Raw genomic sequence first — 15734 nt, 5'->3', positions numbered from 1 at the left:
CCCCCCTTACCGCTTTCAAAAGCACTATAACCACTCAGATATCACGCAAAAACGCAAGCAGAACAGCAGAATCAAAAATGCCTCGTTTCCTTCATGCATGAGAAAGGAGGTTTCACTATCCCAGCGTCTGCCATTTGGACACAGGGCAATATCCAACGGGTAAATCCCAGCGTGCTCAGCCTGCAGCTGTGTGAGCTCTCGGTGCTTCTCCCGAAGAGCCCAACCATCGCTGCCGTGCACCTCTCTGAGTAAATACATTTCATTTTACTGCCCACAATTAACTAAATGCATCCTAACAAATTCCTCCTACTAAAACTCATGTTTGCCCCAGGCGAGGCTTTGTGGCACCTGCTGCAGCACCTCCTCACTTATCAGAGCCATGACAACCCCTTATCTATAATTAGAAGAATCACTTGTTGATTCAAGGAAGGTGGAAAACCTGCCCAGGCCCAGACCAGACTGACAATCAGCAAAGCACCCAGCGAAGTTGGAGCCCGTATTTGGCAAGGAGCTCCCTGCCGGCGCTGCCAGGAGGCGGGGGTGGATGGAGCCCAGCCTGCCAAAGCCTCTCCTCATTGATCTCCATGCCAGGTGGAGATAAGAGCGCAGCTGGCGAGCTGGGACTCGGCGGGACAGCCACGTTCAGCCACGGGCGCTCAAGCGGTCAGGACCCTCCGAATTCTGCCCGGACCACGGCACGTTGAGCGCCGGTGCCACCGGGGTGAGTCAAGCGGTCAGGACCCTCCGAATTCTGCCTGGACCGCGGCACGTTGAGCGCCGCGAGGCAAGGAGGACAAGTGGCCATCCTCGTCAGCAGCGATACAAAGGGTCTCGCTGCTGCTGCCAGTGCTACAGCTGGACTTAGAAGACAGGAATTTCTGGCCCCCTCTCAAGCACTCAGACCATTAACTGTGCCTTGATACAAACGCTGCCGGCAGGATGGTGCCTAGGGAAAAAAAAAAGCTATTCTTGTATTGGGCATATCTAAATTTACAGATTACAAATGTACTAATGTACACTCTGGCTCAGGGATGGCCAAGAGATAAGGAAGCCTTGCTATGCCTGGGAGGCAGAGCCAGCTACGAGGAGGACTCCCCGTCCAGGCCCTTCAGCTTTCCACCGCTGCTCAAACCTCATCCCTGCAAACCCTCGGGAATCCGCTTAGATTTACCAGGATCCAAGAGAGCCTGTGTACGCTCATGCAGAATCAAGGTCGCATCGGTTATGACTCTTTTTCAATAACGCCCCATAACTGTGTTATCAGTAAGTGACGAAGGGCTTTCCTGTGACCAGCCTACGCAACCCCAATGATTGATTTATATGCTATTAACTGGCAACGGTGGCTGCATTTGTCATCATGGTGTTTTCATTCTTGCTACAAGATTTTTCTTTGAAACACAGCATGAAATATTTTCCCAGTTAACAAAGCCATACAAAACTCTCATATGCACTGTGGCTACTTAGGTGAGTGAGATGCCCAAACAGGACAATAATGTCAAAACAAAATAGTACAAAATAATAATATTTTAATATTATGTAAACACATGGACACAAAACAATGTCAAAATATGTTAAAATATCTTGGACAATAATAATAGAAAATGGGATTTTCTTCATGTATAAAAGTGAAAAGAATGGTACTGGGAAGTAATAACAAAAATATTAGTAGAGGAAATTCTACTTGCTCACAAAGCAAGCTCAGCACGGAGGCAAACATACAGTATATTGAAAGCATAAGTCTGTAATAACATAATGATAAAAAAAAATGGAAGGAAGATACAACTAAAAACATGCTGGCACAAGCAATGGATGTGTTTTCATGAACTTCATTACATTTTATGTGCTAACAAAACAGCCACTGATCTTTGCATTTTAATTTACAAGAGCCAAATCTTCAAACCTATTCAAAGCAGTCCATTTGGCAATCGAAGAAATCCAACAGCTCCAGCAGCTACCTGAAAATGAAGAGATCCTCATTAGTTAGATCTTATTCTTACTATAAAAACGTAACAGACTGAAGCCAGGGCTGGGTCCGGTCGGCAGCGGGCCTGGATACGGCCACGACCAATGCTGTGCCAGGCGTTCAGGAGCACGCGGGGGAGCGTGCCACGGGGGGGCTACATCACATCCGCAGCCACGGGCACGCATACGCGTTAAAGCAGCAAAAAGCAGTATTTCAGTGAATGAGGGTCAGGTAAATGCTAATACAAAATTTAGTGTGAATGTAGTCTTGGAAAAAGATCTGGTCAGGAAGAAAATTTCCCTGAACAGAAGCAGCACAAAAGCTTCTCCAAGTCTATGAGCGAACGCCGCGGCAGCCCTGCCAAGGAGGAGCTGCTGTGTGCCGTGCTGGCTCTGTCCCTGCTCCTCCTCTCCGTCAGGACGTGGCTGGGGCTCCTTCCACCCCCAGCGTTTCAGTCATCTGTGGCCTGGCCTGACCTAATGGTACGTGATTATTCATCTTTTTAAAGAGCTATTTTCCTAACTGTGAAGACACTAATTCAGAATAAGTTTGAGATAAAATGCATCCCTTGGTAATGCTACTGCTGCCATTGGAGAGAGTCTAGAGACTGCATTACAGATTTATATTTATCTAACAACGTTACCTGTGCTGGACACGTTACCAAGAATCTATGACATTTTCAGTTTCCAATTAGCTTTAGCTAATTCTCGTTAACAAATAGTTTAGGATTAATATTTTCAGACAACTTTCACACTGTTAACATTTTTACAAATGTTTAAATATCTGACAAATTCTTACAGCACACATTCTTATTTGCAGAAATCCTCATGTGAGATATGCAAGTAGCATCAAAGTCTATAAATATAAAAAAGATGGAGTGGCTTTCCTAGGAAGTTTCCTTTTACTCACCTCTCCACGTGAATCACTTACTCTAAAGGCACAGCAAGGCTTTTTATTGCTGCAGCACTTGCCATAATTTATATTGGAGGGTGTAAACGTCTGAAAAAAGCTCAGGCTCATGAAGATCCGGTACTTTGAAGATGTGATCTGTAATATTACGCATTGCATCATTGTTTTCTATCTTAAAAGGAGGTGGCATCACCGCAGAGCTGCAGCTGTGCACCGAGCCACTGTCTCATCATGAATGTCGAGGCAAAGCCCAGACTTGTAATGCACCTGCAAGTTCTCTAATCTTGCTCTAATAGTACTGACTAAGCACTGGGAAAATTCTCAGACGCTTGTTTACTGAAAATAAGGATCTTTTAAAACTGCAACCGTATTTGAGTGTTTTAATTAAGCCGTAAAACTTCAGTAACTGGGATCCACAGGTGTGAAATGGTACAAATTGATCAAAGATAATCACGTACCTTCTGGCGTGGTAGGCGTTCAGCTCTTCCTGGAGGACAGAGACTCTTTTCTGCAGAATATTTACCTGTAAAATACATCCCACATGAAAATGGTGTACAAAATTCTAATTAATAAATTTGCCCTCATTTCATAAAGGGTGTTTTTCTCGTCTACCCTGCCTAAATAAAATGCAGTAACACTTTAGCTGCATACTAGAATTAATACTTGATAGAAGATTGTTAGCATGGCTTCCCTGGCCCCGCTCCAGCTGCACACTATCTACTCCTTTAGGAACAGAGTCAGTTTTTAAACTCAGCTGGTGGTACCATAGGGGTTATGCAAGGGCTTGGGAACCCCAGTTCTACTCCCAACTCCCGTATGATGCCTGTGCTCTGATCCCTGCGCTTTCGCTCTTGTGATGAAGGCACTCACCTGTTCTTGAAGTGTATGAAAATTAGTTTATTAATACACTGTGGCCACTTTTGGACGACTCACCAAGAGCAGACAATTGGGCAGCATACTTTATGTTTAGCAACGTTTTTAGAAAACTTTGCCCAAGCCTCAAGTGGTTTCTTTTTGTTTGTTTATTTTTATCACTGCTCGGTGCTTTTACTCAGCCTATCCTCTTCATCCTCTTCCAACAATAAATAATCCTGACAGGTGCAGAGATTCCACTGCTCTTCTTGTCTGATGTTTTCAAACAGGAATTTCAACAATTTTCAAAGACCAGGACACCTGTGCTTCAGAAAGAGCCCTGCTTACTGAGTGGTCTGCGACCACAGCGTACCGCTGGAAATACAGCCGGCAGCTATGTATTTCTGGGATAGCACCAAGGTTTTAGTGTGTGTGGTTACTTTTACTCTTTTGAAATGCTGCTGCTGCTCACAGAAGCCCTGCAGGTGGATATCAGATTCTACACTTTTTAACTCGTTAAAAGGTGTGGTATTCTTATATTAGGCTCCAGAGTAATGCTTCCTACCAGACAGCGCTAATAGTCAACCACACTTTAAAAATAGGTTTTTACTATCAACTGGAAATAGATTTCCCCAGTAGAGCCTTAACTCTTTATTTCCCACAACTATTTATATGAGAAAGAGCATCACTTCCATTAGGAATCCCTTGACATGTAAGCAGAGTGTTTACAACCATAGTATTGAAGTTGTGTCACTACTAGCACATAGGAATATGAAAGTTTCCCCCTATGAAAATTTCGTACTTCTATTAAAGGCACACTTTGTCGGGCGAAGTGTCTCACGCATAGCAAAAATGCTTATGCATTGTGTAGAAGGAAAAAAAAAGAAAAAAAGCAAATACATTAAATTACCAACCATCTCCATAGAGAGAGATTGCGTAAGAAAGAGAAATGGAGAGTTTGTAGATCTGTAATTGCTTGAAAAACGGTCCTGAAAATTGGTATAAGACATGTGCTGGTATCAAGCCTAAACTTGTATGCCGTGTCCTCAGGGCTTTTGCTCTTCCCAGAGCTCATGGGCAGCTCTGAGTCACCAGCATTGCCCTGTCTTTCTCTCATTTCTTCCCTTCAGCCCAGGACAGATCCCAGTCCTTCCCGACACGTTTAAATGCGCAGTCCTGCACTGGGCCATATGCGAACACTGACAGCGTTCTCTTTGGATAACCGTTATTCCACATCTACGATCATTCCTCTTTATTGCTATTTATCCTTCCTCATGTGAGTTCAGGCAACGATGACATTTTGTTTTCTTCCAGCTCCTAATATACCGAATAGGACAGCATCAAATAACTTCTGTGGAAACCACGTACAAGAAACACACCCAATTCATTAGTAATTCCCTATTTACAATGACATTTTGATGTTTCTATTAGCCAGTTTTATAGTCTATTGCATATAAATAATATTGCTTCTGTATTATTGTAGATGAGCTAGTGTTTTGCAATATTAAAAACAAAGCAGTTACAGAAGTCTATTAGAGCCTCTTTGTACTGGAAAATGTAGAAATAACACAATGATCATTTGGACCACTATCTTAAAAGAAATATCCCATTTGCTTTATTATATAGGCTGAAAGAAAACAAAATGATTTCTCATTCTCTTCTGCACCCTTTACATGCATCCTTTAAATGATTCCTTCAGGAGAAACAGGGTAAGGAAGATGAGAGAGAACTGTGTGCTGTATTTGAAAGGCTGACAAAAAAACCCCTAATACTGAATACAGCATAATTTCTACTTTCAATTGCCAGCTGAAGCAAAATCTGGGATCAAAAGATACAGTGTGGTAGTTCTCAAGGTGAGGAAACTGGAGGAGAAAAGCCTTGTGAAAGATGACTGAGTGAGAAGCACGCAAGTGCTGCCATGATTTGTTTTTGAGACTTATTCAGTATTTTTGGCCAAATTTTAGATGGCCATAATTTCTTGTCTAGAAGAGATAGTTTTTATCCAGTCCAAAAAGTTGAAGATGAATAGTAAAAATTTACCTGAGATTTTAAAGATACAATGGTGTCTTCAAGTTCCTGTCTCAAAGATGCTGGCATCAGACCTTTGAGTGTGGTTTCATATTCTTGTCGTATATGGGTCATCTGTAACAGAACAAAGAGAAATTTTTATATAGACGGCTACTCTTGGAAGCCAGAGAGTAACTTTTTTGCTTCTTTTGCCCAATTTGGAGTCCAAGTAAACTCAGAATTGGGATATCAAGGGAAAGGGAAGGAGAGAGAAGAAAGATCAGCACAGACCTGTAAAGAGCAAAAGAAGTAAAAAAGAAGAAGAAAGGAAAAAGAAAACATAAGAATAAAAAATATATGGAGAGGAGGAAAAAATAATGAAAAGGAAACAGTAAAGCATTTGTTGGGACATGGTCTGAAGAAGCAATCATCATTCCTAAATCTATCTCAATAGAGCATTTATACAGACATAACTTTGCAAATTGATAGTCAGAAGTTTTCTTTTTGTCTTTGGTGGGATCTGAACCAGTTCAGTCGAGTGATATTTGCCCCTTACTCCCTTAGACAAGGTGAATTACCGTTTCCCAAGATTTTTTTACAAAATTTCTCAACTTCTAGGTGCTTTTAAGGCCTTTTTTTATTTATTGTGCAACTGTTTTTCATTGCACTTTGTGTCTTCCTCAACTTCATTGATGCTATGGGACTTCCAACAAATAGCTTTGAATATCTTAGACGTTATGAGATCAGATGTTCACACCAAAATGTTTACTTCTAAAGGAGGACATTTTAGTCCATAACCTTATTCAACAGATGCTGAGTAAACGGTGCAGTTACAAAGCAACGTGAAATGAAGACAGATCAGCTGGAAGGATTGCGCTTTGTATCTCTCTGGTGGGGTTGTATTGGCTGAATCTTGACCCAGGAAAAAGTACAGAGAGTCTGGTTCAGCTCTGTCCATCGAGTCGCACAGGACTGCTCGCACACTTTATTACTTGGCTGAATCAGGGCCTCACATCTGTACTTAACTTCCAATAGGATTAACCGCTTAATTCAAATTAAGCAAGTACTTAGGTGTTTTTCTGGATTAGCAGCTGAATATGTAAATAAAGGATAAAAGGGATTCAATATCAGATTAACTTACAAAATATCTTTGAACTTTCAAATTGAATCTTTTTTCCCCAATGATTTACACACCAACGCCATTTCGTGCTAATTTTGCTTTAGTTACCAAATTGCTTAAATCTCCCATTGCAACCGCAAATCAAAACTTCAGTCTTACATCTGAAGAAGCCATGAGTTATAACTTCCAGCTCCTAGCTTGCAAGGAGCGCACACGCTTCAACACGTGAGAACCGAACACAAAGTTCACCGCAAGATGTGCCAATTACCACCTTTCGGAAAAAGCAGGTCATGCCAAAATACGCATTATGCATAATACAATTATCAATACAAAAGGAATAAAACAATCTGATGAAACTTTAGGAAAATTCTTTCTATGAGTCATTCCGACATGCAGAAGAAATCTCCAAATCTCTATGCAAATAGGCAATTAGAGGCTTTCCTTGTGAGCTGCAAGTAAGTGATGCCACTACGCAAACCTAAAGAAAAAAAAATGGTGAGACGGGAAACCTTGTTTGAACTCTGCTTGTATATAAGCCAGTGATCAAAATTTATGTTTTTTGAAAGTTACTCCGATAAATTTATGCTACTACTTCTATAAAAGCTTACAAAGCTATGCATAGGTGCTTTGCCAGGATAAATATTTTCTGAGCCAACCGCTCATTTGGGCGGGGACCTTGATAGAGCAGAAACATATATTCCAGTTAATTGAACATGTTACATTTGTTCTTGGTGAAACAGGAGCAGAAACAGGCAGTTAGAACAGCAAAATGCTTTTACTTCCTAAATTTTGAATAGTGAAGATCTATTTCACGATTAGGAGGATTTGGACTATCAATCACCTTGCCCAATACGTCGGGGTGACCCAACCAGCACAGAAACTCCATCGCAGGGGCCTGACTCGCTCTCAAGCTCTCCATTTACAGGTGATGCAGATGTCAGGCGCTGAGCCTGGACTCTGATACAACTCACTACACCATGATCTAGCCATGCCTACAGAGCATCTAGGACTCACACCAGCTTCCTCAGGTGCCAGGCACACAGCAAGAGCTGCTTATTATAATTTTTCCTAGAGGAAAGTCAGGAAAGTTTCATTGTAAGTAGATGCAACAAAAATTTTAATACAGCTCTGTGAGTGAAATAATAATGTTCTAATTGTGCAACAGTCTTCTTTCAACCAGGTCACTGGTTTTAATAGTTTAATCTGCAAGTGTCCTCTAAATACATGCTTTCACAATGCTGTTAATGTTTGCTATTAACTCTGCAAAGGAGCAGGGGGATTGTTCCCTTTTGACAAAAGTGTTTCTTGGAAAGTCAGAAAGAAATAGGTACTGGGCTTTAAAGTAGGGAGATCTATTACTGGGTCGGCTGAAAATGGAGAAGGAAAATGAGAAACAAGCCCTGGTAGCTGAAATATTGCTTGGGGCTAATTTCTTACTCTATTTCAGAGAAAAGACACACGCTTTTTTTGCAGTGAAAACTGTTCTTTGGGATGCAACTGCAATTTGTTTGTTTGCTAAGACAAAATATGTTACTTTCAACTGTGCTTACTAATAATTGCATCACAATAAGATGAAAATAAGATCCCAGCTGTTTCCTGTCATATTAGCATAAACAACATGCTGATACTTTTGGCTGAAGTTACTATCAAGGTTTATTGACCCAAGGGATTAAAATAGTGCATGGCAAAAATCTGAATCACTTCTTATAACTGAAAAATAACATATAGTGGGCTAATGTATACTAATTTGAATGGGGTAAGGTTTTTATTTTTTAACACTTATTTTTGACCAATGAAAGCTATGTCTGCAGGGATCTTTTTTAAAATTTTTTGTGTGTGTGTGCCTTAAAGGCTTTTTGTTCTTTTATAGCCTCAAGCTGCCTCCCTAGGATCCACAAATACTGTGTCTCCTCTTGCACTCTTGAGAGATGTTTAAAATTGCAATTCTTCAGCCCTCAGGAGGGCTTTAGTCTGCTGGATGAGGATAGCTCTATTTCATTTACTGTTGTGTTCGTTTTTCTTCAGTCCTGAGAAAGCTTTTTTTGAAAATTCATTTTGGTGAGTTAATTTAATCCGTGAACCCCCAGGAAGGTTTTATAGCTTTTAATATTAAGCTGCCACACTGGTCTTTGTTTATTCAGGTTGGTGGCTAACATATGAGGTTTAAAGTTTTACCATCAATCATCTCTGGTGTCAGTAGAAACAACTGAAAGCTGAAGTTGCCACACATAGCTCATGTATGCTTAGTCACACGATAAATTAGAAAAAAAAGAAGAGACAAATGTTCACACAATTATACAAAGTGATGCAAAAAGCAGGGAAGTTATAATTTCACAGACTACAATGACATCTTGTCATAGTTGGGCATTGACTATTCTCAAAAGAGATAAAAGTTGGTTTTGATGCCCAGAAGAGAAAGATCCGAAATGGAGCTTTCCAAACCAAGCAGCCAGGCCTGGCCCAATGCTTTTCAGTAGCATAAGATGAGTTTCAATTTTACTACTTCAAGGAGTCTTCAAGTGGCACAATTCAGTTTTGCAGCTACTCATTATTTCTAAAAGCTTCCGAAGGATGTTTGTGGGGCCGGGCTAGAAGCAGAAGGGAGCACAGGACTGATCAGGAACAAGTCCCATTGGCACCTAGGTGCGCTGTAGTCACTCTCCTTCCTTTTTCAAAGAAACAATTTAAGCACATTCAGGAGAAATACAGCATCTTCAAGATGACCAGATGCATTTTCATCCATGTGCTAAGAACAGCCCGCAAAGTAGAGGATATTCTGCTTCTCTTCTATGCTTTGCTATACAGCCACAACCAGGCCATATCTTATTCAGGTTTACGATAACCAGCTCTCCCCTTCTTACTTTCGAGAGGTCTGTGATGCTGAGTTCATCATCCAGAACACACTGGCCCTGGTGCAAAATCCCCTTCTCATTAAAAAAAAAAAAAATTAAATTAAAAAAACTCCCAAACAATTGCAATCTTCTCCAGAGCTCCCAATTGTAAATTACTTGATTTGAACCAGAGGAGCATAAGGAAAATGCAAATGAGACACTGAAGTATACATTGCCAAAGCGAATGAAGGGACCACAGAAGAGCTGTTCAAGTTCCTTTAAAAAAAATAAATCTTGTCTTGAAGGGCATGAAGTTAACATTTTGTTTATGCCAGATAAGAATCAAAAGGCAGTTCACTTACCTAAGGTGTTGTGGTTTTTTTAGTATCTTAATTTCTGCCTGTTTGTAATATTTGTGAAGGATAATAATTCCACGTGTGCCAGGAAATACTAGGATAGTGAGCAAAAGGCATAATTAGGATCATTTAATTTTAATCAAATTTTCTCCACATTTCAGGGGGAGTAAGATGAGAAAAATAATTTCCTGTCTCTCTCAAATCCTTTCCTGCATTATTTAAACAATGGTATGTTACAATGCTGTTTAAAAGAGAAATATTTTTAAAAAGGTTATACATCTGTTCTGCAATACACATCTCCGAAAGAAGACGTGAAAGAGCTGCTGTAATAAATCTGGAGACAGGTTAGGGTACCAAAAAGTTAAAAATAACTCCTTCAGCCTTAGGCAAATCATTTAATCTCAGAATAAAGTCTCATCCTTCTAAATGAGGGTAATAATAATAATATTGCATAGGTCAACTTCATTCAGGTGAAGTGAAGACTGCTGAAGTAATTTTCTGGAAGAACTTTGAAAAGGGCAAGCGAAGGACAAATTACTATGATGCCATCCCAATTAAAAAAAACCCCAATCAACAAAAAACCACAAAACCGAACAACAACCCAAAGAATGTCAAAGTAATGATTAATCACTGCTTGTTTGTGTTCTCCCTAATTGCAGTGACTCCTCCTCTGCTTCTCAGCACTCCTAAACTCTAAGTGAGCGTAGCTCTACTCCCACAAAACTGCTACGAGTCTATATGGGCCCCTGCCTCCATCAGCTGGCCCAGGGGACGCTGAGCAATGTCTATAACCGAGGAACCAAATCTACCAAAATCTGAAATTTCCTTAAACTTCAGGTATCTCAGTGTTCTGTCGTAAGAGAATATTTTAATTGGAGCTTGAAATCTTCTCCAACAATTTTTCCTAATGAAGAGTCAAATGATGTATCCATTTTTTCAATAAAGAACAAGGCCTGAACATTTGTCTTTTTGCAGTATAATCAAACACGAATATCCGCTGCTTTTTAGTCCACGTCCTCTCTTAGTTCAGGCAGTGGGAATTTCTACTCTTACTGTGAAACATACGTTGAAATCTAGTTCTTCCAGATTTAGAGAAATAGAATGCAATTTGACACAAATGTTCTCAAGTTCTTAAGAGAAGTAACGAATGCTATAAATTGCATGAATTTGGCTCAGCTGAAAACAGTAACCAAGCAAGATCAGCTGAGCAAGTTATTTTGTCAAGTGTATACCATGTCGTTCTCCACTGAAAAAATACTGCCGGAGAACCTCCTCTGTTGTGACAGTTTCAATAAAACATAAATTGGTGCCATAGCTGTCCTCTTTGTTTTTCTGTCTTTAGCTAGTAAACCATCTGAGCGTCCAAAACATTTTTGCCTTCTTGTTTTATTAACCCACGCGGACCCCCAGTTATGCCGAGCCGCTCGCTGCACACTGAGCTTTCTGCTCGAAGTCTTTTTCTTTTTCCAACCTGCATCCAAGAAGCCTTATTACTTCAGTGGCTTGTATTTCGATATCTTTCTTTTCTTAACCAAGATCTCCCACCTGGAAAATCCTCTGTTTGTAGTTAAGCAATATGAGTCTATATAATTCATAGCTGCAAAGGAAGGGAAGGCAGGCAAAACTTTTAAAAAAAAACCACCAGTGGGCTGCATATGGCAAGAACAGCATTCTTGGGATTACGCGAGTTGGAGAGGAATAAAAGCTTTCACTGTCAACACCATAGAACAACCAGGAATGTTGTGGCTAGAAATTCGCGCTGTTCTCTCAACCTCCCCCTCTCCAGGGCTCCTCTATTGTTCCAGCTGGGATTTGGAGGATCCCCGACTTCTTTTCCCCTCCTTCCGAATGACTCATCGCAGATGCCATCTTTGTCCCCGAGCACTATTTCTTTCAGCTCTTGTCAATGCCGTCCTTCCATCGGCCGGAGAGGCCATTAGTGTGCCAGGAGTGGTCCTCCCCTCCGCAGGGCGAAGGGGACTCAGACACGGCTCACACCCCCTGACCTGGAGGAACCTGGAGGAACCACTAACCAGCGCTGCTGGGCCAAAGCCGAAAACACATGGTGTTCATTTCTGGCTCTGTCGATTCCTAATACGCTACCAAGATAATTAAGTCTGAAATAAAGCCATAAGCATCTTTGACACCACCGCTGGAATGTATTTATGTATTTCAGTTTTACATTCCAGCATGTGTTACCTTCTATATAATCCTTTCCATCCTGGGGTGGTTCAGCAAGTCAAGGTTTCAGTGTCTGATACACAGAGGTGCTGAGTGCTCGCGAACGACAGGGAGAGCTGACAAGCTCAGCAGCATGCAGGATTAGGCTCAGTATTTTCACACTGACTGTGTGAACAAGCAAATCTTTGTAGATAATAATCAGCAGCTACTTTTACTATCACCATTTCCCCTCTTTCAAGAACAAAAATCTAATCAGCATCTCAACTGGAAAACAAGCTGCCAGGTTTACAAAGCATCACGGCTGGTAAGAGTCTGCTCAGCTTTGGGCATGGGTGAGGATGGGTAGTGCAGGAGACAGCCACTGCTGCGCTTCCCAGATGGACATCTGATCGATGGCACTTTGTGCTGATTAAATTGCAAACAAAATAACACTTTAGAATTTAAATTATGTTAAAGATCAGCATAAAACTGGCCCTTCTCAGTCCTTTTTAGCTCCATCCAGGCACCTTATCACCTAGAAAAAATGGATGGGACAGTTCACTAATTGAGCACACATCGCTGAGAGCCCGCACTGAAGATGAGGTGTCTCTGCTCTTCTCTTCTGTCATCCGACTGGCTCCTCCATGCATTGACATTTCTTCTTTTTTTTTTTAATTCCCTGCATTAAATACCAGCACCATTGTCCCTTGTAGTCCTACTTTAAACACTTCTGAAAGAACAAAATTCTCTTCACTGATAATGTGCAAGCAAACCACAGACGCTCTAATATGATGTACTGCTCTCTTAAAAGAAAGATCTCTTTCTCATTCACTACTATTTAAGACGAAGAGCTAGAAAACTGACATTTTAAAATACTCTCTAATTCCTGCACGTTGACATATGCGTCTATTCTTTTTTGGTAAAAATTCTCTTTTTCCTTTTAACTATTTGTTCTGTAGTTTCTGTTTTAAGGTCTTTCTCCAGCTGGCCACTTCATTCCAATAATTCATTCTGTCCTATGAAGTAGGTATATACTTGTGTATTTTCCAGTTGTGTCTGATTACCAAAGCTAACATTTGATCATTGACTTCCACACGTACATCATCATCATCTACCTCTTTTCCCTTTGACAGTTGCACAGTTGGTGAGAGCCTCCTCTCCCACAGTTCCTGCCATATGGAGCTCCTGGGAACTTTCAACTCCATTGATTTCCAGCTCCTTTCAAATCCCACCTGCAAATCTGTTTTTCTGTGCTTGAATCTCAGCTTCTATCTCCTTCTGCTAATCTGAAACTTCATGCTATACAGTATAACTTACTATATTGTTTAATTCCGCATTCCTTTCATAGTAGGCTGTTAAAGAAAATGCTATACAAAATATAAAATGTCAAACGCAAAGTTATGATTTATTCTAACAATCTCTAATCTTAATTAAAAATTGGGGGGGCACCTTTGTATCAAAATGATTAATGAACATATCAATGGAATTCCATGTATGGTAGACACTAACCAACATGAAAGTGGTAGAATTGGGCTCAGTAGTCATTTTATGGAACCTTCATCAACATTGCCATACACCTATAGGGGCACCTATATCCGTGAAAGGTCCCTTATACAGATATAACCAGAATCAGTCTGATTCTGCCCCAACAGCCTCTACTGGGAAGTCTGAAAAGAGAACAACATACTAAGAAATGGATGTCTTGGTCTGTGTACGCCAAACAGCCTGACCAGCGTGCTCTCGCTTACGTCAGATTCTTCACTGCTTGTATGTGGCTCTCCAACATCTTCTTTCCAATAAAAGTGTTTTAAACTTGAAATTTGTTCACGATAAGTAGTTAGAAAAGAAATCTTCTATGTGCTGTCTGCTGACATTGAACCAGCAGATTTTCAGGTGCCAGCCTGCGGGATCTACACCCCTCTGGCTGTTTGCCTCCTACATTTTTCACAATATATATACACATAAGAAATGCTTTATGGGAGGAAAACAGCCGAAGTACGCAGTACCCTCCTGACCCCAGTGCTTGGGGTGTCGGCAGAGCAATGGATGGACAGAAGCGAATGGGCAAGGAGGGAAGGACCCTCCTCAGCCTCGCAGAACTGCAGAAAAACAAATGCTCTTGAGCTGCAGCCTCTCCGGTCCGTGCTGGTTGCATACAGAAACTGCAGGAACTATTTTAATGTGACAATATTTGGTGTCGCTGTTCTTGAAAGTCACAGTGGAAACTTCTTTCGGATTCTCACTTTCTTCCCCATCACACCGGAGGCTGCTGAGCCCTGGTGCCAGCGCTGCCGGCCCAAGGGGTTAATCGCCTGGTCCGCAGGCAGTGACAGTGCAAGGGCTGCTCTCTGTGAATCACTTCTGTGGCTAAGATCATTCAAATCTAGACTAAGCTTCCCATTTCTGTGGGAGCAGAAATGGGTCTCTGGGGGAAAATTCTGGAAGCGTTTCAGTGACATGAGTTGAAGCAACCAGAGCAAATGGCAGAATTTCATCACTACCTCCAGCGCGTGCTGACTGTTTCTCAGTTTCCAAAGTGCTCGTCGGCTCTGCAAAACACAGGCTGCCTAAATCCTCCTCACCTGCAGCTGGCCACAAAGCAAACTTTTATTTTTAAATACCTAACCTAGTGCTTATTAGCCTGGTTTTAGACGACTCTAACATGTTCTGAGAAAGACAACCCTTTGAGAAAGTCTGGAAATTCAAGGCAGGGGCCCCAGAAGCACTGCCTGGCTTTCGCAATTATCTGGGGCACGTGAGCTAAAAGCCCTGTAACAGGAGAGAGGCTGGGTTTGTACCAAACTTCCTGCAGTGGTTCACCCACCTCCAGATGGAGGAAACTCCACCGCTTCCACGTGATTTTTCCACAGCATATATAGCAGGGCAGGATGATGGAAGCGAGGGCAAAGATTTTCTGTGAATTTATCTGATTGCATTTAAAACTCTGTGATATCTTTAAAAATCAATCTGAAAAGAAATATGGACCGACAGCCCTGAACTAAAGGGATATTAATATTACTCAAGTCCTACAGCCATCGTTGTATTAAGAACTATTTGGGACTCGTACCTTGGACATAGGCATACATTGCTTATCTCTGTCTTACTGTTTCTTTACTCACAGCTCCACAAATCTGCAGGCAGTAGCACTATTCCCATCAAGGAGAAGGTGTGGCAAATGTTAGAAGTTCTCCATGCTACACAGCAACTAAAATTTCTGAACGATGCATCACAGCATTCATCTGAGAACAAATATATTTAGTTGGCATGGAAACAGTAAGTTAGGCTGAATGTGGTAAATATCCAGCAGTCATAAAAAATTGAGCAAGTCAGAATAATAAACGTTAAAAATGAAAACTCATTGAATGCTTTTGAATCATAGCTCTTTTACAATTATCACTCCTGTTTTCATTTGAACATGAGTGAAATCCACTTAACAAACTAAGCTGTTCCATTTTATTCCAAATACTTCTACAACATCCTTCTTCAGAAAACTCCTTTCTCCCTTTTTTATACTCTATTTGAGAAAAAAGAAATTA

The 15734-nt window shown here is 41.1% G+C and overlaps 1 protein-coding gene across 1 annotated transcript in view; it reads right to left on the bottom strand.

Moving 5' to 3' along the window:
- Positions 1 to 1517: 1517 nt before the first annotated feature.
- CEP112 (centrosomal protein 112) overlaps positions 1518 to 15734 on the bottom strand; it is a 171100-nt gene continuing 156883 nt past the window's right edge. Inside the window, exons 24-26 of the mRNA XM_009283475.2 lie at positions 5765 to 5866; positions 3331 to 3395; positions 1518 to 1955 (exon numbers count right to left, since the gene is read on the bottom strand). Of these exons, the coding sequence (XP_009281750.1) occupies positions 1952 to 1955; positions 3331 to 3395; positions 5765 to 5866 (171 nt within the window). The 3' untranslated portion in view covers positions 1518 to 1951. The remainder of the gene's footprint in view (positions 1956 to 3330; positions 3396 to 5764; positions 5867 to 15734) is intronic.

The sequence above is a fragment of the Aptenodytes forsteri genome, unplaced genomic scaffold (assembly GCF_000699145.1).
Source record: "Aptenodytes forsteri isolate BGI_AS27 unplaced genomic scaffold, ASM69914v1 Scaffold86, whole genome shotgun sequence".
NCBI lineage: Eukaryota > Metazoa > Chordata > Aves > Sphenisciformes > Spheniscidae > Aptenodytes > Aptenodytes forsteri.
Note: the sequence above shows the minus strand (reverse complement) of the source record. Positions and strands in the feature narration are given on the sequence as shown.